The sequence below is a fragment of the Dasypus novemcinctus genome, chromosome 28, assembly GCF_030445035.2.
Source record: "Dasypus novemcinctus isolate mDasNov1 chromosome 28, mDasNov1.1.hap2, whole genome shotgun sequence".
NCBI lineage: Eukaryota > Metazoa > Chordata > Mammalia > Cingulata > Dasypodidae > Dasypus > Dasypus novemcinctus.
Genome location: NC_080700.1, coordinates 37,248,801 through 37,275,603, shown reverse-complemented (window position 1 = coordinate 37,275,603; position 26,803 = coordinate 37,248,801). Strand labels below are relative to the sequence as shown.

The window sequence follows — 26,803 nt, the reverse complement described above, 5'->3', positions numbered from 1 at the left end:
GTGGCTCAACTGATAGAGCATCCACCTACCATACGGGAGGTCTAGGGTTCAAACCCAGGGCCTCCTGGCCCATGTGGTGAGCTGGTCCACATGCAAGGAGTGCCCTGCCATGCAGGGGTGTTCCCCACATAGGGGTGTCCCATGTGCAAGGAGTATGCCCCACAAGGAGAGCCACCTGTGCAAAAAAAGTGCAGCCCACCCCCAGGAGTGGTGCTGCACACAGAGAGCTCATGCAGCAAGATGATGCAGCAACAAGAGACACAGATTCCTGGTGCTGCGAGAGTGCAAGTGGACACAGAAGAACACACAGCAAATGGACACAGAGAGCAGACAACTGGGTGAAGGAGAGAGAAATAAATAAAAAATCTTAAAAAAAATAATAATCTGTGAACCAAAATTGGCATCAGATCAATTTTATTTAATAATCAACAAAACATTTAAAATAAAACAATTGCAATTAAAGTCTCCAGGTTTTGCTTTAATTTCACATTTCATACATTATATAATATTTACAAGATACTGGAAGGGGGGAAAGGCAGCAATTCTGCCAGATGGTTCAATACAACAGAGGATTTCTGCTCTCATTTTCCTAATTTGAGAGATAGAAAGCAGTTTTACTCCCAGTGTAAATTCTAGATAAAAACCATACCCTTTGCTTACTTCTTATATTAAATATTAAGGATGACATGCAAGTAAAAAAAATTGCCTTGTTACTAAGTTTAACACTCTCTGGAAGTCCTTCTCGCTATAAGAGAACTGCTAAATTTCTATGATAAAAACTAACATAAGATCTTGGTTATCCTGTAAGATCTTTAAACCTCTCCTCCTTCTTTTTTTCCTTCCTTTCCCCCTTCTTTTTCTTTCCTTCCTGTCTTGCTTTATGGCATTTTGCGTTGGAGAGCATCCATCTGTAGGCATCATGAAAAATAATCATCTCTGAGGAACAATGGATAATATGAAACTAAATAAAAATAATAAAGATAATGCTATACAGAAGCTCTCATATGCAAAAATTATTCTTGAGCCATAGGCAGACCCAAATACTTGCAACCACTACTCTGTGGAAACTAAAATGAGAATACATTTTTCTTCACTGAAAATCCCAACACTCAGAGAAACAAACAAAAAGGAACGTAAGCTAAATTTTCACAATGTCATATACTAACTATAGACCTTTCTCATGATCTTCTAGTAACTCATGTCCCAAATGGAAAGGGGTAGCTTTGCGCGTCTGCCCACTGAAACCCTCTAGCACCAATATTTGGTGTCAGATGTGGGTGACAGAGGGTCTAAGGGTCTAAGAACCTGGAAGTGGCCACCAGTGGAAGTGGCCCATTCTGCACCAGGTCCCATGCCATACCACATGGTAGTCGTCGTAGAAGGCTCTTCAGCTTCGGGGGTTAGAAATTCGTAAAGAAGCAAAGGAGGCATGCTGCCTGGTATTTAAGAGTGAATCGAGGAAGAATTCTTCACAATGGCACCTTCTACTTCACTGACAGACTCTGTCTCCCCAGCGGACCCTGATTCCTTCATCTGTGAAGTTACAAGTGAACTGCCCAGCTAAAATGCTTTCCCAGTTGCTAGCTCTAAGTCAAAGAAAGAAAATGGTTCCCTTAAGAAAAATGCAGACTCAGGTTAAACTCGGTTTGTTTTCAGGTCAAATGAATTGGATGTGCTGTTGCTTTTGTAACAACATAGTGTAATGACAACAATGAAGAAAAATTACATCACCACGTCGGCAAATCCAAAGATTTTGCCTCAGTGGTGTGGGTAACTGTCTGTGGGAAATGCACAAAAAGAGTCCCTCTGAGAAAAAATAAATTTCAAAATTAAGCTTCAACATTGCCATATCCTATGACACCAACAGAGTTCCACTTAATTCACACATTTCTCATAGATTCAGGAATTTCAGACTCTCCTAGGTTCTGTCAGATTCTGCCCTTATAATCCATTAAGATTCCAAGCTTATAAGATGTCAGTCGGGTTCCATTGTCATTCTAAAGCAAGTAAAATGAAAATTCCTTAGGATGGAAGTTGTTTTTTGTTTGTTGGTTTTCTTAAAGAGTGATTTTCCCCCCTTTATAGTCACAGTGGAAAATGAGTGAGGATTGCAAACCACAAATATCCAAAGGTCATATTTTAATCTAAAATATATATACATACAGCATCACAGATGATTCTTGGATAGAATCACCATCTTTAACAAGCCTCACATTGAATACCAAATATATAAATATATAACTACTTGGAAAACCATTACTTATTTGTGCGACTCAAGGTAAAAATAGGTTAGAAGAAAATGTGGTACGAATACACAGTAATGTCCAACTCTCCTCAGCACTGGAAATGCCTTCATAGTGTGGGCCCTGCCCTGACAATTCTTTTTAGCCTATTTATGCTTGACTTTCACTCCAAGATAAGAAAGCCAAGAAACAGCAACAACCAAAAGCTTCTCAGGAATCTGGGAACGCCTTTATGATAGACTCATAGGCAGGTGGGGGCGGTGTTGAAAAGCCAAAGCGAAGGCTGTTGCTGGACCAGCGGAAATCAGGGCGGCTCAGACTGTGGGACGTGTTGATGATGGGGGAAGTATTGGAGGAGGGCAGAGTCACCAGCTGACTCTCGGTTTCCACTGGAAGTGGTGGACATTGCAGAAAGGGATGGAAAGTGGAAGCCCTGAAACTTGACTTTCGTGGAAAGGAATTGGCTTGTTCCTGGGAAGCTTGTCGCTGGAAGGTGAGACTGGCCAGGCTCAGGTTGCTTCGCCGTTCAGGGCCACTGTGGCGGTAAAACCCAGTTCTGTTGAGGCCATGGGTATACGAAGCTCGAGATCGCCGGCTTGAACTCCACTGTGAAATGGGGGCACTGGCCCTTCTTCGAGACAGACAGACAAAGAGAGCCCAAATAAGTCCTCCAATTACAAGCCCAATTGCCATGGACACTGTGAAGGATATTATAAGATCCTCTGAAACAAAGAAAACAAATAGCTAAATCATTTTTTAAGAAAGGTATTCAACTCAAAACACAAGGTAACTAGTAACTCAGACTTGGAGTTCATGATTAAGTTAAACATACTTTGAGTATGTCCACTCCACCCTTATATCTAGAGGTGGCTTAGATTCCACACAGATGATGGATGCAATTCTCCAGTTGCAGACACTCTTGGCTCCCCACAGGACAGAGGAATAGAGTGTGGATTAGAGTGGACTTACTGATATTCTACTATGGAACTACTGTGATTAGTAATAGAAGAAACTATAGCATTGATGTGGAGAAAGTGGCCACAGTAGCTGCTGAGGGTAGGGAGAGGGAAGAAGAGATATGATGTGGGGGTGTTTTCAGGACTTGGAGTTGTCTTGGGTGGTACTGCAGGGACAGATGCTGGGCATTGTATGTCCCACTGGGTGGACGGGGGGAGAGTGTAAACTACAATGTAAAACATATCCATGTGTTGCAGCAGTGCTCCAAAATGTATTCATCAAATGCAATGAATGTCCCATGATGATGAAAAAGGTTGTTGTTATGGGAGGAGTGGGGTGAGGGGACGGAGGTAAAATGGGAACCTCTTATATTTTTTGAATGTAACATTTTAAAAAAAGAGAGAGAGGAAAAAAAGAAACACCAAAAAATAAATAAATAAACATACTTTGAATTAGGGAAAGATAATACAGTGCTTTTACTTGCATATAAGCAAATGGGAGCCGTTATGCTTCCATTTACTAAAGCAAAAGAATCTAAAATAAAGTTTTCAGTGGTAGTCTTCCAGGTTGCTTAAGCTGTGTTATCATCTTTAAGAAATAAGAAGCCAAAACCGTCTCATTAAGGCTGTATTTTAGCTCTCGATTTATTTTACAGAGTTGCAAAAGGGGTGCAAAGATTATTTCCTTTAGAGTTGCAATACTAAGTAATGTCCCAAGCTGATAAAGAATTTCTTTGTCACATTGGCTGTGCCTTTTCCTCTCTCTGTTTTCATCATCCCACTGGCATTCCCACCTGCAACTCCTGTGCTCTTTCTGAGCTAGGAAGTGCTCAGCTAGGATCATCTGGGAGTGGGGGCTGATATGGTTTATGTCCTATTTCCTGGATTCCAGAGCTGTTGCTAATAACTGGCTCCTGATGGCATGACCTATGCAGACTATCCGGATCTTTCTTCACCCCAATTTCCAGCTCTTGCTGCTATCACGCCCTTGTTCTGATAATGAAGCGACTGCCCCGTGAACCTCCAAGAATCTCTGCTACACACCAGTATCCTCCAATTCATAGAACTTATATTTGTTTACATTGCCTTCTCCAAATGGAAATTTTCTTTCTGCCTCTCCTTTTGAATTAAAATCAACTCTGGAATGAAACGTCACTGAGCCTCTGCCTTACATGGAAAGATTTGCTGGGTTCACCATCAGCCAGTCAGTTTCACCAGCAACCACGGCTTCCCACACCCCACCCCATGACCTAACCCTCAAGCAGGCTGATTTACTCCCTGTTTTAAAACCTGTTACGCCCTCTCAAAACTCTGCATTTCCCCCCATCTTTTGATCCTATCTGGACACTATCTTTTAATCTTCTCTGGGAAAGTCATTCTTCAATTCTTTTAGGAAGTCCCCCAAATTTCCTAGACAAAAATTAGCTACTGTTCAGTAGAGAGACAAACTCTCTTGTCTAAGCATTTATCCAGGGGCAATGTATTGAGAGAGCTGTGGAGTAGAAGTCAATTCATTGGGGTTGCAAGACTGAAATTTTAAAGGCCCACAAATTTTTGCACCTTTCTTTTTTGCATTGCTCGCATCATTTTGCATGCAATGAAAGTGAAGTTAGCCCAAGCCTGAAGCCATTCAGCCTCACTGCCCGAAATTGCCAGCATATAACAAAACCAGGCTTGCCTGCTGGATGAAGAGGCACACGGCACGGTCACTGCTATTGCCCCCTCCAAGACTCTTCTAACCTCCAGGCACATAAGTGAGATCATCCTAGATAATTCATATGCTAGTCAACCCACTACTGACTGCAGATGCGTGAAAGAGCCTGGCAGAAAATTCATCAAGTTGATCCCAGCCTAAATTGCCCATATCACAGATTCATGAGCTAAGTAAATGACTGTTGTTTTAAGCGACTGTGTTTTGCAGGGGTTTGTTACACAGCAAAAGCTAACTTCTACAGGAATTTTGAACTCAGCTCTGTATCTAAGATGCTCTGCTATTTAAAGAATTGTTTAAACTCATTGATTTCATTATTTCTAAAAAAAAAAAGATAGTGCTTACGATTGCCAAGATTCCTTCCAACTTGTTATCTATGACAATATGTGGAAAATCTAGAATGCATAAATAACAAAACAACCAATATTATAAATACATAAGAAGCATAGCTTCCTATTTTTAAGATGTAGTTTAGTGTCATTCTATTTTATATTGTCACATTTATCACCTGTGAAAAAATATATTGGCTGTCCTAATTTCACAATTATATTCACAAGTACTTATATCAAAATCCTCTAAAATCTTAACAATAAACTCTTTATAATAGAAGAGGACTTTTAAATTACAGATCTGCTAGGCCCAGCACTGTTCATCCAAAATGTGTCTCAAAAATTAATATTGAATCAGCCTTAAAATGCCATCTCTTAAGACAGGGATTTATGCTATATCAAGAAAAAGCAAATGAATGTACGCAAAACCTAAAATTATCCTTCTCCATAATATAATACAATTCTAAATAAACTTGCAACTACCAATGTCTCTAAAATTTAGAACACCAAATTCTGATTAAATATGTTAATAGGAAGTCTGAGTTGCAAAGCAATGGCAGTTATGTAAATCAGAAACTCTTAATAATATTTCTTCAAAAAAGTCAATATAGAAAAAAAAAAACAAAATAAAAACATACAAAACTCACTCCTTCAAAGTGATTAAAAGCAAAGAATATCCAAACTTCAAGTTACCCAAAAAACGACCAACATAATAAACAAATACCAGCCAATTATTACCCATGCTTCTGCCACGACACTTCACAAAGAGTAAGGCAGGTCTGGGAAAACAGTGTGAAAATAATGGAAAAGTATTCTTGTACATGAGCACATGGACTATAGGAAACAGATTTCCAAGTGCTTTTTAAGAACGTAAGGAGACAATCTTAGAAAGGTATTTCCTCTCGTGAAGAAAAAGAGGTTTAAAAAACCAGTCATAAAAGATCCATTTACATTAAATGCCCATAATAGGCAAAACGATAGAGGCAGGAAATAGACTAGTGGTAGCCTTTGGCTAGGGTGGATTGAGAGAGTAGTAGTACAGGGCTTATTTGGGGAGGATAAAAATGCTCTAAAATAGACTGTGGTGATGGTGACACAACTCTGTGGTTATCCTAAAAATGTTAAAGTGGGTGATTTGTAAAGATGTGACTTACAGCTTAATAAAATTTAAAAAATAATAAAATGAAGGAGGAAAGAGGTAAGAGTGGGGAGAAAACTTAAGGTCCTTCAGGACAAAAAAAATTTTTTTAACAAATAAAATGATGCACAATCTCTCCCCTACTTCTGCCCTCAATAAATAAAAGTCAACCACTGAAGAAACAATTGCGATGGAGGGCACTTTTGAACTAAGAATCTCAAAAACCACTCCAGCCAAAAGCCCAGTCCACAGAAATCAATAGGCACAAGCAGTGTTTTCACCTAGAAAAATATATTTTAAGAGACTATAAAAATAAAATCCAAAATAAAACCCAAACAATTCTGCTGATAAAGATCCTCATTCAACAAAATAGCAAAGAAATGGGGAGCAGGTGTAGCTCACTGGTTGAGCACCTGCTTCACATGTATGAAGTCCTGGGTTCAATCCCAGATACCTAGTTAAAAAAAAAAGGCAAAGAAAAACAAAATAAAAAGAAAGAACAACACATAAAAACTCTGAATTATAGCAATCTATAACATATTAAATATGATCAATCAAGCATTCAGGATAAAGGAAAGCACTGTGAAGCAGAAAATTTTAAATTAGGAACACAAATTAACAACAACAAAAAAGAAACAGGACAAAAAGAAAAAAAGAAAAAGTTAAAAATCACATTAAGAAACAAAACAAAATTATGAAGTACCCAAGGAAGAATGGATTTAACATATGCTAGTAAAATTATCAAGCAAAGAAAGAAACCTTTCTCTCAATCATAATACTTACAAGGGGAAGATAATTAAATAGATATGCCTCTCAAAAACAACACACCAATCAAGATAACAATGAGAAGTATTTTCAAGAAATTCAAGAAAAAAAGTTTGAAACATGAATTTTATATTCATCCTTTAGGATCAAGGCAATAGAAAAGTTTTAAGCTCATCCCAAGAAATTCTGTACCCATGAACTTTTCTTAAGGAACCTACTAGAAGACGAACTTTAACCAACCACAAAATGACTGGGAAATTTTCAGCAAAACAATTGATTACAAGCATTTAACACTATTAATTGTAGATTTAAGGCAAAACAAAGGTGGGAACAAGGTAGGAAAATAATATATTATATGGTATAGACTACATGTTTTGTGTTATATCTTCAACAAAGCAAAAATAATGCAACTAAAATGGGAGGAGAATGAGAAGGAAAGAGGAAAGTGGAATAAGCCCTTTGACTTGTTTAGGTAATAGGAGTTAAAGGAAACCATTAAGAAGTGATAAACCAGAGACCAAAAGCTTAATATTTTTAAAAAAGAGGAATGAGGATACTTTTAAAAGTTAACTATTAGTGAAAAATACTAACTTCCTAAATATCAAATGACATTTTGAGAATAAAAGAACAAAGGAAACACATAGAGGAGGGAAGTGAATTTGGCTCAACTGATAGAGTGTCCACCTACTACACAGGAGGTCCAGGGTTCAAACCCAGGGCCTCCTGACCCATGGGGTGAGCTGGCCTATGCACAGTGCTGATGCGCACAAGGAGTGCTATGACATGCAGGGGTGTCCCCCACATAGGGGAGCCCCATGCATAAGGAGTGCACTCCGTAAGGAGCGCCACCCCATGTGAAAAAAGCGCAGCCTGCCCAAGAATGGTGTCGCACACATGGAGAGCTGATGCAGCAAGATGAGGCAACAAAAAGAGACACAGATTCCAGGTGCCACTGACAAGAATACAAGAGGACACAGAAGAACACACAATGAATGGACAGAGAGAGCAGACAATGGGGGTAGGGGGAAAGGGAAGAGAAATAAAAAATAAATCTTAAAAAAAAAGAAAACATAGAAAAGGAGACTTTTATTCCTCGTGTAAGATAATAGACTCATAATAACATCAAATAATACTGCAGAGGTGAAGTCATACATATACATCTTATTAATACATGTAAATGGATTCAACTCAGCTACAAAAAAGAAAACAATTTCAATTTGATTGCAAATTAAAACATACTTTAAGGTGTTTTTACAATGCTAAAAATGAAAACCTTATCAGGTAGTGAAAAAATTCCTCATATCAGACATAGTATACTTCAAGTCAAAATGCAAAGCATTAATTTGAAAAAGAAGAGTATTTTTTAAGGATAAATATCAGAAGCCACAGTAATGATATAAACAATTGTGAATATCTATGCACCAAATAACACAGAACTATCTTTATGAAACAAAAAATAACAGGGCATATTAGCACAGTGCTCTCAGTATAAAACTTATCAGATAGACAAAAAGTATAAATAAGGATATAGAAGACATAAAGAACATAATCATTAAGTCAGATTTTATGGGTATATATTCAGAGAGAATGCACTGTCTTCTCAAGAGTTCATAGAACGTTAACTAAAATTAATTGCATGTTAGGTAGCAAAGAAAATACCAGTAAGTTCCTTTACATAGTGTGGTAGATTGAATTATATACCCCAATTTAGACATGTTCTTAATCTTAATGTGTATTGTAGATAGGACCCTTGGAAGGTATTATTTTTAGTTAAGGTGTGGCCAACTGAAGCAGGTAGACCTTAATCTGGGTTTCTGGGAGATTTATAAAGAGAAGAAACTGGAAGCCAGAGTCAGAGAAGGCCACCAGGAGAAGCCAAAGGGAAATTGGAAGAGGAGACTCAAGAAACAAGAGGACATTGCCATGTGACATGAGACAGAGGTGAGAGCTGAGAAAGTACAAGGATTGCCAGCAGTCAGCACCAGAATGCTACAGTTTTCAGGGAGAAAACAAGCCTTGCCTATTTCTTTTTTTCTTCTTCTTCTTTATTTTCCTTTAAATGTTACAATAAAAAAATATGAGATCCCCATATACCCACCCCTGTACCCCACTCCTCCCACATCAACAACCTCCTTCATTATCATAGCACATTCACTGCACCTGGTGAATACACCTTGGAGCACTGCTGCACCACATGGACAGTGGTCTACATTGTAGTTTACACTCTCCCCCAGTCCACCCAGTGGGCCATGGCAGGACACAGAGTGTTCAGCATCTGTCCCTGCAGCACCACCCAGGACAACTCCAAATCCTGAAAATGCCCCCATATCACATCTCTTCCTTCCTCTCCCTACCATCAGCAGCTACTGTGGCCACTTTCTCCACATCAATGCTACAATTTCTTCCATTACTAATCACAATAGTTCCACAGCAGAACACCAGTAAGTCCACTCTAATCCATACTCCATTCCTCCATCTTGTCAACCCTGGGATGGTGATGTCCACTCCACCTCTATATCGAGAGTGGGCTTAGATTCCACATGGATGATGGATGCGATTCCCCTGCTTGCAGTTGCACTTTGCCTATTTCTTGACGTTGGACTTCTGGCCTCTTAAATTGTAAGCCGATAAATGCTTTTTATTTAAGCCACCCCATTGTGTGGTATTTGTGATATCAAAATGGCAAACCAATACACATAGAAATAGTACAAAAACTCTCTGATCACAAGCAAGAAAATTATAAACAAAGATTAATAACAAAGATTATTAAAATTATTAACAAAGATTTTTTTAAAAAGACCCTTCCTCCTGAAAATTTAAAAGCATTTCCTAAACAGTTCTTGGGTAGAAGGGAATATATAAATGGAAAGGACAGATTTTTAAAAATTAGCGATAACTATGGTAGATTGAAATATATACCCCAAATTAGACATGTTCTTATTCTTAATCTACATTTCTGTGGGTGTGACTCCATTGAAAATGGAGATCTTGAAGATGTTATTTTTAGTTAGGGTATGGCCCAACTGAATAAATGTGGGTCTTTATCCAAATTATTGGAGTTTTTAATTAGCAAAATACACTCAGACATAATTAGAGAAAGTCATAGGGAGGAGCCAGAAGCCAGAAGTCAACGGAACCCAGAAGAGAAAGGAGAGGACTCACATGTGATGTGAGGTAGGGACACAAGCCAAGAAACCCCAAGAGTTACAGCAACCAGAACCAGAATGGTACAGGCTGTGGAGAGAAAGCATCATCTTGCTGATGCTTCAATGTTGGACTTCTAGCCTCAGAACTATGGGCCGATAAGTTCCTATTGTTTAAGCAAACCATCATGTGGTATTAGTCATAGCAACATGGAAAACTAAGTCTGTAACAAAATCACTACATTTCGGAATCGATGGGATACATTTAAAATAGTAACTAAAGGAAAATTTAGAGTACTAAACCTATTTGTCAATAAAAATGAAAAAATGAAAGCAAATTAAGAGCTCAAAAACTCCAGACCAAAACCAAAAAAGTAAACCAAAGAAAGCACAATGAAGGAAGGATTAAAGATAATGAAGAAATTAATGAACTATAGTATAGAGGCAGACGTTAAATCAGTAGACACCAATAATAAAGCAAAGGAGAAAAACCACTGACTTACTTGAAGAAGAGAAAATAAGAAATAAGAAATGGCAAGGGGGAAATAACCCTAGAAATAGGAACATTTTAATCATATGAGAGAACATTACAGTTTTTAATACAAAAAAAAATTAAATGGATAATTTCCCACAGAAATGCTGATGACCAAAAATGACACTACTCATAATAAAATCTTAATTTTAAGAATCTTAAACTGACCAACATCTGTAGAAAACTTAAATTATCAAAAAAGAATCCGTACCAGATGGATTCACTGGGGAATTATACCAAAATGTCAAGGGACAATAGAAAAACAGATCAATATAACCTAAGAACATAAATGTAAAAGTACTAAATAATATATTATCAAAGAGAATCCTACACTATATTAGGAAAATAATGCAACATGACCTAGTGGGATTCATTCTAGACATACAGGGGTGATACAATGTTAGAAAATTCATTACTATAATACAGCTATGAATATATCTGAAGAAAAAGAAGTGAATATTTCCTTACATACTGCACAAACCTTCGACAAAGTCTAATAACTCAGCATCTCTTACTGATAAAAGAGGAATTCATGGATACTTCCTAGCTCTCTCTCATGTGTGTGTGTGTTTGTGTAGCATGTACTACTTATTATGGAAACACTAGAGGAAGGGATGGGATGGAAATGGAAAGGAGAGGCGTGAGAACAGTGTAGAAGTTAAGGAAGAGAGTGAGTCTTCTCTTCTTTACCTCTTTGTATTAGTTCTGACTTTTAGAAACATGCCATTGTTTAGCATACTCAAAAAGTAATTTAAGTCCCTAAATTTCCAAATGGAATTCAAAGAGAAACAAATGAACCACATTGTATTACAAGTGAAATTCAAAATTACTCTGAAAGGAAGGGGGGGAGGGCAAAATGAATTAATCCACACAACTTTGGAATTCTATGCTTTATCTATATACTGTAAGGCAAAACAACCACCCCAACCAGCAACAAAAATCTGTACATCAAAGAAATCTTTACACAAATACAGTACTCTACTTATGTTTGTTTTTCACTGAGATATAGGTTAACAATTTCATATTTACTTTCTGTGTATTCTAAGATTGAGTAAAACAGTAAATAAGTTATGAATAATAAAGGGGTTTCTTGCTGCAAGACAAAGGTATAGTTACAAATGAGGAAAAGAGGATGGCTAAAATGAACACTATGGCATTGGATTGGAGCAAAAAATATCAGTATGATCTCACAGTTTTTATATAGACAAAGATAAATAGATGATATACAGACAGATGATTATAGATAGAGAGGTGATAGATAGATGATAGAATGAGTAGCAATAGCTAAAGACGTGGAAATAAAGATATTTCCCAGCACTCTTTACTGAATAGAGTGCCTAGAAGCAATTACATCCCAATCCAATGGGCACATCTAGCTCTTAGATCTTGGCTTCTAAATACCACTGTCCAATTAAAAGAACAAGAGCTCCTTGAGCAAACATCTGATTACAGAAAGGGGCCAGGAAAATTATAAAATGAGCCTAGACTATCCTGCAGTGACAGAAAATAAGTACTCAGAAAATGATGGAGACATATCAAAAAGACAAAATGGTGAACCAGAAGTGGATGCCAACTCTGGCAATACTTGGGCAAGTAAATAAATAATGATTGTAACAGTTTATGTCCCATTGAATAAAATGAGAAACCACTTACCTAAATTAAATAAATAAATAATACAAGAGTCTTTTCCTCACAGGAGAATTCCAGATAATAAATACAGAAGAAATGATAGAGGGAAACGGTCTTGGCCCAGTGGTTAGGGCGTCCGTCTACCGCATGGGAGGTCCTCGGTTCAAACCCCCGGCCTCCTGACCTGTGTGGAGCTGGCCCATGCGCAGTGCTGATGCGCGCAAGGAGTGCCCTGCCACGCAGGGGTGTCCCCCGTGTAGGGGAACCCCACGCGCAAGGAGTGCGCCCTGTAAGGAGAGCTGCCCAGCGTGAAAGAAAGTGCAGCCTGCCCAGGAATGGCGCCACCCACACTTCCCGTGCCGCTGATGACAACAGAAGTGGACAAAGAAACAAGACGCAGCGAATAGACACAGAGAACAGACAACCAGGAGAGGCGGGGAAATTAAATAAATGAAAAAATAAATCTTAAAAAAAAAAAAAAAAGAAATGATAGAAAATCATATAGAAAAGACTGGAAAACAAAAGCGCAAATTTCACTTCATGTGAAATTTGTTTTCAGTTTGTATAAATACATTTTATTAATATTAAGTTTTTAAGAGAAAAAATATGAGTAAAAAGTTCCATGAAGCTTAGATTTTAAGAAGTGAAGTTTCATCTTCAATGAAACAATAAATGTCAATAAATTCACACTAATCTTAATGCAATAATGTGTAACTTTAATACAGTAAGGTAATAATTAAGCACAAACTAGTACAACTATTATCTGCCATAACTTTAAAAGCTCACAAATTATATTTATATTTTAAATCGTCAAAACATTACCTTCCTATGTGCAAATTATATTGAAGATTTTATATATACTGGAGCTGAAGTAAAATGACATCAAATGTATAAATTATATTGCTCATGTATCAGAGGAGTTTTTACTCTATTTGGGATATCAAAGCCCAAATAGTAAATATGAAGTAAAAACACAAAGAATTTTAGGTACAGGTACTATTTAGTGTGGTTGGAAGTTACCATGGGCTAGACAAGTCAAAGACTTGAGGAGATACGCCTTGACTTAGTGCTTGAAAAATGGGTGGGATTTACATTGAGAGGTAATAGCCAGTGAAAAGTAAATGAAATGAGCAAGAGAAAGAAGGTAAGTATCTACAGATAATAGGAAAATAAGAAGAGATATGTCTCATGGACAATAAACGAAATATCTGAACAGAGTAAAAGTATGACCATTTACATAGTTTAGTAAAACATTTATTGAACATCTATTATGTCTAAGTCTATAAGCACCAAGGTATGGGACCAATATGCGTTTAAAATAAGCACATCTGAAGAAAATGTTTGCTTTATTTGAGAAAACTAAATACACTAATGAGTTGGATGGGTGGAAATGGGAGGTAATAGGGAGAAAATTTTTCATCAAGGTGGTAACCTTGGAACTGCGTCAGAACAGGTAAGGAGATGGTCCCCAGCCTGATAGATTTGGGGTGGTGAGGAAGCCCCACCTTTTGGACAGAACAAGGACATATTCAAAGACACAGAGGCATGAATTAGGCCATGACCAAACCTGCAAGAAGGATATAATGACGCTACACGTCAGTGAGGAGAAGAGATAAACCAAGGGAGGAGGCAATAGATTTTATGATCAACTGTATTTGGTAACTAAGACAAATGGAAGACTCCAGAATGGCTGGGGTTCTAGCACTGGGAGGCAAGGGTCATTCATCAAGAAGGGGAAAGAGGAGACTGTGGGTCTGGGGGTGAAGCTGATGTTAGGAGGGGGTTGAATGAGGGTGCTTCTGGGGGATCCTTTTGGAATTCCAGGGCTGGATAAGGCTGGAGCTTAAAAGAGAAGCTCAAAATTGGCAATTCTTCATGCTCTAAGAGAGTTTCAACCACCCACAGAAAGCACATAAAGTTAAAGTGTGCTGGGAAGTGAGTGGAGACTAAACTTCCAGGAAAAGCAGAATTCAACAGGTGGGAGAAGAAAACAGGAAATTGAGAAGGATTCATCAAAGAGGGATGAGGAGACAGGAAAGACTACTAACGTTGAATCAAAGTGAGGAAAGAATTTTAGGCAGATATGATTAAGAGCCAGGTGCCCCAGAGTGATTTCTATGTTAATTCATTCAACATATAAAGTATCTGCTAGAGATGGCCCCTCTTTGGAAATGGTGTTTATGTGTGATGAATCTGGACTCAGATGGGATCTCCCTTCATAAGACTTTCATGCTAATGTGCTGGAGGTGCAGTTAATGTTGGGGTTTAAGATATATTTAGGGGATTTGAATCTCTGGACTGACAATGTGATAGCCAGATCCTGAGCCTCAACAGACTCCAGCACCTACAATCTGATTTATTGGACTTACCACACTCAGCTAAGATGGAGGTGAAGAAGGACAACCACCACACCATGGAGCCTAGAGTGATTACAACTGAAAATGGGAGGATTGCATCCAGCATCCAGGTGGAATCTGAGCCTCCTCTTGACATAAAGGTGCAATGGACACAACCAATCCAGTGTCCACATAGAAGAGGTGGCATTGGATTGGGAAAAGTGGACATAATGGACAAAGGGTATGGGGAAAGGCAGGAAGAGATGAGAGGTGGAGGCGTCTTCGGGACATGGAGCTGCCCTGGATGGTGCTTCAGAGGTAATCACCGGACATTGTAAATCCTCACAGGGCCTACATGATGGAATAGAGGAGAGTATAGGCCATGATGTGAACCAATGTATATGAGGTGCAGAGGTGCCCAAAGATGTACTTACCAAATCCAATGGATGTGTCATGATGATGGGAACGAGTGTTGTTGGGGGGGGGGAGAGGGGGGGTGGGGGGGTGGGGTTGAATGGGACCTCACATATATATTTTTAATGTAATATTATTACAAAGTCAATAAAAAATAAAAAAATTAAAAAAAAAAAAAAATAAAGTATCTGCTAGATTCCAAGAAGAGCTATGCTTATAGACAGTAATGAACAAAACAAAATGTCTGCCCTCGTGGGCTTAGAGCCAAAGAAACTTCCACTAAGATTAGAGAAGAAAAATATCCTCTGAGTCTGGCAATTAGGGGATCATTGGCCCTTGGTAAAGATCAGAAAATGGAGCCACGAGTACCTGATTAAGAAGCTCAGTCTCTCCACTGTTAGTGCAAGAAAGCAGAAAAGAACCTTGAGTAAAGTTACCTATTAGGAGTGATGAAAGATTGAGCTATCTGTGATAGCTCAGGGCAGAGAGGCTAGCCAAACAAGTAGGAACATTCTGCCATGAATAAGTGGTACATTACCAAGCAGTCAGTTGTTCCTGCAAGGGTTTTGTTTTTGTTTTTTTCCTGCAAGGGTTTATTCATACAATAGTTTAGAACTCCTGAGAATCCATGAGTTAATTATGAGACATGTTTTTTTAAAACAATATGAACAAGATCCCTCAGAAATTCTTCTTCCTATTTAGACCAGGCGCATAAAAGCTGGACTATTGGCCATTTAGATTTTGTTGTGCTTTTGAAGAGGGAAAAATGCATCTTGTATGGACTTGACAGATGAACTGTAAGCTACTCCTACTTTTTTATTTTTAACTTCTTCACCCTTTATTATTAAAGCTAGGTTCTCCTGCCAACAGCAGCAAGGCAGGTCCTTCTAAATTTAAAATTCCATTATTTCACTCTGGAAAAAATCCACTAAAGCTGATTCCGGAAATTTTGATCATTGAAGGAATATAGTTTACAAAGAACAACACATTTTGATTTTATTATTATTTTAAACACTGTAGTATATTTCTAATTTAATCCTCATAACTATCCTGTAAGATAACCACTCAAAGATTAGCATTTATGGGTGTGGGGTACTGTACTACCTGTATTAGATCATTCAATGGTCAAATAACTCCATAAGGGAAACGCATTTATTATTCCACTTTAAACCTGAGAAACCAAAAGAGGTAAGTGGAAGCCACAGTCACATACCTGGCAAAAAGTCAAAAGAGAATTTCAGTCTAAACTCTTAGTAGCTAGATCACATATTTATTTATTGTGTTATTGTAAGAAAATTTTAATCTAAAACGAAAGTGAAGAACTTGAATAAATATTTTATCAATTTCATACCAGAGTATCTGGTGGCCTGTTATGAACATAAATACTTAGAAAAATTGTATTAAAGCAATATTATATATTCTAGAGATATTTTTCCCTGGTGATTAGCCTCCAATAGAGAATCTGAAATATCAACAACTTAGGATACAGAGTCATTGAAATGGGGTTTCAGCTAAAGCAAACTCTTAAAAATGCCTCGGCTCAAACTCCTCATTTTATAGACATTGAAAAGAAGCCATGGTTTTCTGTGGTAGAACAAACTTGATTTATTTTAGTAACTGAGTATTGAAAACACTGGGCAAGGAATTATTTATTGCTTACACTCACACATCATATAAAATAAGACCAAACCTCAAATTCTCAAATTATATGCCCTTGCTTTGCATACAAACAAAGATCTTAATGAGAAAATAGATTCAGTTGCTCCAAAGCATTTAAAGGTTACAATAATTCCTGGTCATGGTATCAGCATACACTGTTTGAGCTTCTCTACCACACTATCTCCTGACAAATAAAATTTTCCTAAGGGTTTATCTATGATAAGATAAGGTTGGGTTTCATGGGAAAATATAGGAACTTCTAAAATGTAGAGCAAAAGGAAAATAACTTCTTACCTATTAAAGTAATTGGGAAAATTTGGAAAGATGGGGTGAGAAATTTATCTGTACACTAGACAACTGATTTTCAAAGTATGTTATTGTTCTAATCTAAGAAAACAAGGGTAATATCCAAACTCCAGTAGAGAAGTTGTTTTAGAATATGTTCAACCAACAAGGTCTTTTTAAATGACAAATTCTAGTTTTGTGAGTAAAAAGATGACATTCATTTTTGGTTGGACTACAACTATATTTCCAGGAGAGCAATTTGATGATAAGTCTACTTGAAATGATCACTCTCTGTGTCTTGGTAATATCTCTATTTGACACTGAAGATGTTTTGTCTGTGCTCAGAATTAGGTCAGGTGGCAAGTAGAGTAGATAATTCCGACTCAAAATATCACATTACTATTATAAATAAAAGAAAAAAATAGAGTTATGTAGATACTGGAAAGGATTTACATTTAAAAATTTATATGTGCATGAAAATTGCCATAGTAGATACACACTAACATTTTTAATGAATGTAAAGTAGGATAAGATGGAGTTACAGAAGTTAAAAAATGACTTAGGAAAAAAGTATCATATTGCCTTTGTTATAGATTTGCTTATTATTTGTTCTTCAGTTGAGTACTGGTACCATGAAAATGACTTCTTAACCCATAATTCAGTCAAAGTACAAATTTAAAAAATGATTGCACTAATTATTTGTTTCCCCCTTCTTTTTTTTTTTAATGTTACATTAAAAGAATATGAGGTCCCCACATATCGCCCACCCCCCTCACCCCATTCTTCCCACATCAACAACCTCTTTCAACATCATGGCACTTTCATTGCATTTGGTGAATACATTTGGGAACACTGCTGCACTACATGGATAGTGGTTTACACTGTAGTTTACACTCTCCCCAGTCCACCCAGTGGGCCATGGCCACAGATGTCCAGCCTCTGTCCCTGCAGCACCACCCAGGACAACTCCAAGTCCTGAAAACACCCCCACATCACATCTCCTTCTTCCCTCTCCCTACCCTCAGCAGCTACCATGGCTACTTTCTCCACATCAATGCTACAATTTCTTCCATTACTATCACAATAGTTCCATAGTGGAATACCAGTGAATCCATTCTAATCCATACTCTATTCCTCCAGCCTGTGGAACCTGGGGTGGTGATGTCCACTCCACCTCTATGTCGAGAGGGGGCTTAGATTCCACATGGATGATTGATGCAATTTTCCTACTTGCAGTTGTAGGCATTCTTGGCTCCCTGGTGTCGTTGCACTAATTCTTATGGCCTTTCCATAAATGCAGAATTTTTAGAATTGTTACAAATGATAATGCTGACATGAAAATGTCTAAGACTTCCTGAGATATATGGTAAGAAAAGATTATCTATCTTGGAAATTTCCATTGAACCCAAACTACAAAAATAAATGTAGAAATGCAAAAAAACAATGAGAAAGAAGTATCAAGAGTCATAACAGTAGGACAAAGTGGTTTTCCATAGGGATTCTTTTTATTTAACTATAGTGAATGGTTCATCTCACCAAAACTATGAAATCCAGAAAATATCTAATGAAAACATCATTTATAGGCCAGACAGCTTTAAACGTTCATATACATAATTCCATTCTGGCAGGCTTTTGACACGAAATTTTTGGAATTTTATTTCTAACTTAGCATGAAAGAAAATGTAACTGAAAGAATAAAGAAATTGACACTGATATTCTTTCTTTGAGAACTGTCTGCCTTCTTATTTCTCAGAAATCTTACGGGATGAAAAATTAGGCCTGATTTTACTTCACATAAGTACAGTACAGGACAACTAAGGAGACCTCACAATTATTTTTAAAAAAGCAGATCTCTCTTTGAAGGCAAAAGGAACAAATTCTAACTTTGGTAAGGCATCCCACTGCCATAAAAATTAGACCCTAACTTGTAATATGTGTTTGCACAACTAGTATTGAGCTGGCAAATATTAAGCCTTCAATGAATGATATCTATTATTAATGATATTTGTTTAGCTTATCTAAGCGATTTGACTCTTCTTGGCATCATAATAACAGCCACTCTATTGCCCTCCAATTCTAAAATTCTAATAGCAAATCTAGTTTTCAATAAATCTAATCACTACATCAAATTTTGACTGTTGAATTTTAAATTTAGTAGATGTCACCATCTAGTGGCCTTAAGTTGAATTGTTCCAAACTGAAAAGTGATTTTATTGGTGACAACAGAATGGGACATTGATTAAAACATTCAGAAAACTCTCTGCAACTGTAAGAATCGTACACTCAGCTATTATCAAAGAAGGCCATGCTTCTCTTGGACCCCTGGCATGTGTAGGCAGATGGTCCAGGCAATAGGAAAGCTTTTTGCAATTCTGTAAAAAGGAGAATAGTATTAGTGCATGGAAATTTAATTAATTGCATCATTTAAACAGTCAGAATAAGTATTTTTACATGTATCTCATCACTCAGGAAATCCCATTGATTCTATTTTTACAGTATATACAAAATACAACCTCTTCTCACTGGTTCCTCTGCTTCTCCCCTGATCCTAATGACCATCATCACTGAAACTAAACTCATCAAGTAAATGAGAAGTGTCTCATAGGCATTAGGAGAGATTAGTGTCATTACATTTTAACTCTAAGAGTATAACTTGTATCTGGGGTGGTTAGAAAAAGCATTATGGAAAAGATAAGATTTGAGATACATTTTTGATAAAGAAGCAGGAAGCTGAGAAACATTCCAGCTTTGGAAGGAAGTTTGAAGAAAAGTATAGGACATAAGCCATATTTTAAAGACACTTGGTCTACTAGTATTAGTAATCAGTAGGTTAAAAAAGAACAAGGAAGCACATCCCATTCTGTATATGACGGATTAACTTGTATCAAATCACTGAGACAACTATAAAATATGGATCAAAATATTTTTAGAAATTCTGTGTGAAGGCAACAAAGAGCTACCATAGACTGCTAACTTTAGGGAGAAAATTCAAGGAGAAAGAAAAGGTCTTATCACAGTAATCTGTAAAAAGAGACAAAAAATCTGAGTAGAACCTCGGGCGACGTCAGTAGGCTCAGAACACAAAACCCTGGAGTTTGGGGCTGCTGAGGAAGACGGAATTTGGTAAACATTCCAGACTCTAAGTTGGACCCCTGAAGGCTATTTCTTAGGAATAAGGGCATACAGGAAAAGAACAGAACTCACAGAAACAAAATAAAATAAAACAAAACCAAAAAAGTTCAATTTCAGATTGGATTAAAGTGATATGCCCCTACACTAACCTACTGCCAGAAGTAAAATTAAATCCTCTCTAGCGAAAGATAACCTCACTGAGTCTTAAATTGCCTCTATAAGGCCCAATGCAATGTTGGTCATTCAATAAAAAATTAAATGATATTCCAGGAGACAAGACCAAATGAATAAAAGCAAAGTGAGCAAACACAATAAAATAAATTAATAAGGCATCAATATATTAGAATCATGAGATACAAATTTTGAAATAATTACAAATTAATAAGCTAAGGAAATAAGTTGTAACATTTCAGTAGAGAATGGAAACATAAAAACAATCAAACACAAATACCTAAGATAAGAAAAAAATTTTGGATTACATTATAAAGTGAAATATGAAAACATGTGAGATGCACCTAAGGTTATGTTTAGACATATATTGAAAATAATAAAGGGAAGCAGATGGGACTCAAGCTGCTGAGTTCCCGCCTCCCACATGGGAGGTCCCAGGTTCAGTTCCCTGTACCTCCTGACAAAAAAAAAGCAAAACAAATTAAAAAACCAACTCAGGGAAGCTGATGTGGCTCAGTGTTGGGTGCCAGCTTCCCACATACAAGGTCCTGGGTTCAATCCCCAGTCCCCAGTCCCTCAAAAAATAAATAAAAATTTTAAAAATGAAAGGAATGAATAAAGCCTGAAAATTTATGATTTAAGCTTCCATCACAAGAAGTTAACAAAAGACCACTAAGTAAAGCATAGGGAAAGTAGAAGAGAGTAAATAATTAAGAGAAATAAGTTAAAGAAATAGGAAAAAAGCAAAAATAATAAAAGGAAATGTAAAAATGAGAAACAATTAATAAAGCCAAGTATTCTTTCTTTGGGGAAAAAAACTGTAAAAATTTATAAACCACTGGAATGATTACAGGACAGAGATACAGAGAGCAAAAATTATAAATATCAGGGATGAAGCCGGAGACATCAGTACAGATCATTAGATACAGATGGAGATAGGATTCCATCTCTCTCTGTGGTGAGCTGCAAATTGATTTAGGGGCATCGCAGAGAAATGAGTACCATTACCAGCTTGTGGCAGTTCAGATAAGAAAGACAGCAAGTCAACCAGGAGCCCTGAGTGTCCGAGGGACAAGTGAGAATGAGAGGGGCCTGAGAGCCCCTGACAAATCCCATTATTCTGTGCCACCAAGATACATTGAAGAGCACCTGAATGGGAGTGAGTAGGCCAGAAAGGCCTTATGGGAAGGAAAATCCATGCCATTAGCCAGTGTTCATGGACCGTACAAGCCAGATTTCACAATAAGACAATTTAGCAGTAGGAGCAGGGAGGAGAGCTGCTGATGCACCCATGGCAGATGAGAAATAAGCATCAAGAGATGTCAGCAGGGGCCAGAACTTGAAGAGTGCTAGGAGCCCTCTCCCTCCAACCCCCCACAATAGCATATAACCCCCACACCTACCAGACCCCCTTTCCACCCACAGAACATAAGCCCAGGGAGGAGAAAGGCAGGGAGACAAAATCACTAAATTGAAAGTGGTTAGGTTAAAATAGGTCAAACGCTTTCCCTGACGTTCGAAATCTTACACACATCTGCCTCCAGCCTGCCCTTTCCACTATATCCCGTAATGTCCAAACACAAACCCTCCGCTTGAGCCACATATTTCTCTATGAACACGTCTTGGGTATTTTTACTTCTGCAGAGAACATTTCTCCTGAGCCCCCTGAAGTTCTCAGACTCTACCTAATTTATGTCCCTAGCACCTAACACCTTGCCTAATAAATACCGTGTTATGGATTATGTATTAAGGACTGCCTCGTGGCTCCCATAAAGACATAGTCAGGGTCGAATCCTCGGTCCTGTGGGTATGATCTCGCTTGTATTAATAAATAGAATCTTCAAAGACCCTACTAAGATAAGGCCAAAGAGAATCAGGGCAGGCCTTAATCCAATGTGACTTCAGTCCTTATAAGCAGAGGAATGTTGGACACAAAGTGGAAGGTTGAGGAGGAGTCAGGAGGAAACAGATGGTCATCTGATGGAAGCAGGGATTGAGTCACGGATCTCCAGCAAGCACAGAACACTAGACGCGCCGGAGAAAGCAGATTCATATCTACACCTTGATTTTGGACTTCTAGCCTCCAAACTTGAGACAAAAAATTCCTGTGGTTTAAGCCAACCAGTCTGTGATATTGGCTAAAGAAGCCCTGGCAACTAAGACATAATGGATGGCCAGCCAATGGTTCTGAATGAAATAATGAACTGAATTAATGAATGAATGAGTTAATGAGTGAAAAACTAAGAACTAAATGTTCTTCTTCTAAGTATCTCCTGATTGGAATCTGATCTGACTATCTGGGAGCAGCTAAAGCCCTGCCTTTCCGTAGGAAGGCTTTAGGGGCCTTTGGAAAAACAAACAAGTCCCGTAACAGATTATCAGTCCTTGCCATTTTACCATATATATAATCTTGTGTTATTTCATAACTCTACATGCATATATTTGCATAGGTATGGCCACATTTTCACTTTTAAGAGTATAATCCTCTCGAGGAGAGAGATACTTGGGTGAGGATTAAATGAGGTCTACCCTCTGATTTTTCACTATGGAATCCAAAAGAGAAAAATTGCCTGGGAGGGGAGGAGGCACAGCCCAAAAGCCCTATGTCCTCTCTTGGACTCTCAAGTACTAAGAGGATAACTAAGTTTAGTGGTACTTAACCAGCTAGTTCATGAGAGCAGGGCACAGCAAACTTTCACTTGCTTTCATGGGGAGTGCTTATAGAGAGGGAAGGGCATGAAAGCAAGCTAGGAGAGGAATGCATGGGGATGCTTTTCAGGTGGGGTGTCACTCTTGGGCCAATTTTGTTACCAATCCTTGCACTAATTAATGCTTGCACACTATTTAGTGTCAGTGGGTTGCTACTATGAAAATGTAAGTTAGCATTATCTTATTTTTAGCCTTCATTCAAGTAAATCAGGAAAATGATACTTGGAAAACACTTTTTATATACCTTAAATGTGTTCATTATGGAAACCTTCTGTGGTTCAAGGTACAAGTTTTGCTTTCCTAAGCTACTCTTTATTCTCTGAATTCAAACTGCCAAGCCGAAACTGATTTTGGAAGCTACAGAGAACACATTATAGTGTGCTTTACAACATTTTCAAAATAGTACTTTTGTAGAGTCAAAAGAGATCTCAACTGAGATGCAAAAAAAATGGCATGAAAATTTAAAAGGTTGATATTTATATTTCAGGACATTTTTACATTTGTGTTTTTCATTTTACATTTTTTATTTTCACCTGAGAAGCAATAACGTACTCTTCATATGTTTCCCCAAATCATTAGAATCATAGATATTATATCTGCTCAACATATTTGCATTGGTTTTGTTACAGCTTATGGTTGTGGAACTTCCCTTCCACATTATTTCCATCTATTTTCTGTTATATTCACATACTAAGACAAAGGAACACCAGAACCTTATTTGGAGCAGTAAGTTTGAACTCCCCCTCAAGCACAGATTTCCATCAAAAAACCCTATTTTTTTTTAGGCTCAATAGATGGACTCTAATTAAATATTCTCTTAATGTTTTCAGGTTTATTTTAATGATTATTTTCCATATTTTAGTCAGTGGATAATAAATTCTTTTCCTTAAGGAAACCAAAAATTGCGCTTTGAATAGTTTGGGAAAAAATAGACCTGACTTTTACAGATTAACCTTTGAATTAAGAGTTATTTTATTTTTTAAATCATTTATAAGTTACTTATTTTTATAACAATGGGTTCCATTTAAACACACCCTAGCTGTTATACAGCAAGCACTTGGCAAATGCACATTCCCTGAAACGAGAAAGCAAACAATATTGGTGCAAACATATATAATTAGACCCCAGAAATTCAAAGCCTTATCATCCATGGGGATTCTACCTGGACTAATTCGCTACCCACAACGTTCTTTACAACATGCAAATATAATTTAGTTTCTTCTTCCTTGTTTTGTTATAGAATGCTATTAGGAAGTGCACCAACACGTCTCCTTGCCAGACTTGAAGCAAACATAAATGGTGAATGAAATAATAAAATTAATTGATTCCCTTCACAAAACAGGCACATTTCTGGGATGGCAGACAACTAGGTGAGGTAGTGGGACTGTGTCCCTGCCACTCGCTTTTCATCTGCCCATCCGTTTCCCAGATGCCTTCTTGATCACAGCAGAAAGTCTGAAATCATGCTTAGCTGGATTTAATCTGTAGGATCATAGGGCTCTTCTATAAACACCATTTCTCCTTTAATTTTTTTTTCTGGATTTTACCCAAATTGCCCTCTTTACTTTTAGAGCTTCCCAGAGCCCAAGAGCACATGCCCCTTTCATATCTTAGCCCTTCTGCGCTGTACTTCTAGTCCCGAGCAGCTGGGAGCTTTGAGCTCAGCACCATTCTGCTAAGGTCAGTGTCAGGGAGCATTTGACTCTTAGCTCCCACTATATCTGAACTCACCCCAAACACGCTTTCATGCAGTTCCTTTTATCTGCTTTTGATAAGTTTCCTTTGTAGTGTTGCATGCAATGTTATTTACACTTTATCTCTTCTATCGTACTTTTCTCCAATTTCTTAATAGGAGCCTATATAGCAAACCTCTAATTTAATTCATTCATTTTGAGTACAGATTTGTTACTTAGAGTTACATTGGAAATTAAAGACATTGACAACGTAAGTGAAAACAACTCAATAGAAATTACTGATTTCATTAAAAATACACAATCTATAAGCTTAAGGCAAATAAAACACAAATTTTCCAACAAAGTCCACACTGTCATATCTCAAACAACAATTACTTGCCACTTTTATTTCTTTTCTGTTTTGTTCTTGTTTTTTTCTAATTATGTTTTGTAACCTCAGACAAAAATCTATACTTTTAGCCTAGACTCTTCTTGAATGTCCTCATAGCACATTTTATGTAAATGTGTTTCTTGTAATAAATCTAAAAAAAATTTAAATAATCATTTTAGAGAAAACAAAATGTCTCAGATTTCCAATGCCTTTAATAAATTATGAAGCACATATCTCTGAATCCTAATTTTCTATTAAAAACAGTTAAAGGAAATATCTTACCCCAAAAATGTTCTGGCCACGGACTCCCTAAACTTGTTGTGTTATTAGCCATAATAACACACAAGAATTAGAATACAATAAAACAAAGAAAGAAAGAAAGAAAGAAAAGCCAATATATCCAAAAGAAGCACTTTGATTATATGTCTTTGTGGTTCAGCAGAAGAAAAAATAATTTTCACACAACCCCTCATATACTTGTGTTTGCATAAAAGGAAATAAGTGTATCATGTTTCCTGCTTTTATACTCAAATTAGCAACTGTTTTTCTTATCTTGGAATTCCACACGGTTCCTGAGACACAAAACAATTTCCTTCTCGTCATTTCCTCAACTAAATTACTAGGTACCCTCCTCTCAGCCACATCCAGCACTGCTGTTAGGGTAAGACATATTTTCTGCATCTTTCCCAGTCCCTACTGATATACATAGAAAGATTCCAAAAACTCAACTACAACAGTTTGGGTTAAATTTATAAAGGATAGAGAAATAGATTACTCTCCAATGTATGAAAATTACATTTGTATGGTAAAGTAGAAGAGCTATTCAGAATTCCATATTCTATTCAAGTATAATTACTTTCATTTAATATTCTTTCTTTATGAAACTCATTTACTTAATAAAATTTGTCACAGGCTATCTCTATATTTTGGTATATTAATTTTGAAGTTATTTCCTTAATTCATTTCATAAATGTTTCTGTAAAATATCATTTATGTTTAATTTTTTATTACTTTTCCATTGATATGCAAATATGTAAAAGTTGCTATACTGAAGGAACCTATTTAAAAGCAAGTAGGAAAACATAAATGCAAACCTTCAATTACAAGAGAAATGTAAGTGCCACACAGCAAGTAGTATAATTATCACAGCAATTCATTTTTCATGGAGAGTCTGAAAGAGATGATGAGTTCTGTACTCTGTACGAAAGTATGAAAATAATTTTGCCAGGTGGAGGGCAAGGGAGGTTTGGCAGGTAGAGAAGAGACCATAAACAAAGAAGACAAGTCGTTAAAATTCCTCTCGGATAAATTCTGGGCATGGGTAGAGTAGTGTGGCTGTTGAAAAGAATTACCTGATACTTGGGGAGTTATAAGTTAGTTAAAATTTTAAGAGGCCTTGTCTACAAGCTCTATTAATTTAGACTGGCTCCTGGGGGCTTTGGGAAGCTGGAGGAAGAGGTAGTAACGGGATGGAATTGCATTCAGGAGCTGCACAAAACTGCATTCAGTGATCCGGTTTCCTGAATCTTTGAGTATCTCTAGCGCGTTGTGCAAATCCCGCTACTAGTCAATAGAATGTGACTAGAT

General features: G+C 37.3%; 1 protein-coding gene across 1 annotated transcript; it reads right to left on the bottom strand.

Moving 5' to 3' along the window:
• Positions 1-397: 397 nt before the first annotated feature.
• On the bottom strand, positions 398-25,693 carry MYCT1 (MYC target 1). The gene is made up of 2 exons (XM_004460377.3): positions 25,499-25,693; positions 398-2,965 (listed from the first exon to the last, which is right to left on the bottom strand). Exons 1-2 carry the CDS (start codon positions 25,548-25,550, stop codon positions 2,454-2,456), a joined length of 564 nt encoding a protein of 187 aa, XP_004460434.2. The 5' UTR covers positions 25,551-25,693; the 3' UTR covers positions 398-2,453.
• Between the last annotated feature and the right edge of the window lie 1,110 nt (positions 25,694-26,803).

Coding starts and splice junctions, on each gene's coding strand:
- MYCT1 (XM_004460377.3), bottom strand. CDS start 25,550: ATGGCTAATAACACAACAAGTTTAGGGAGTCCGTGGCCAGAACATTTT. Junction 2,966..25,498: donor GTGGCCAGAACATTTTTGGG/GTAAGATATTTC, acceptor TCTTTGTTTCAG/AGGATCTTATAATATCCTTC.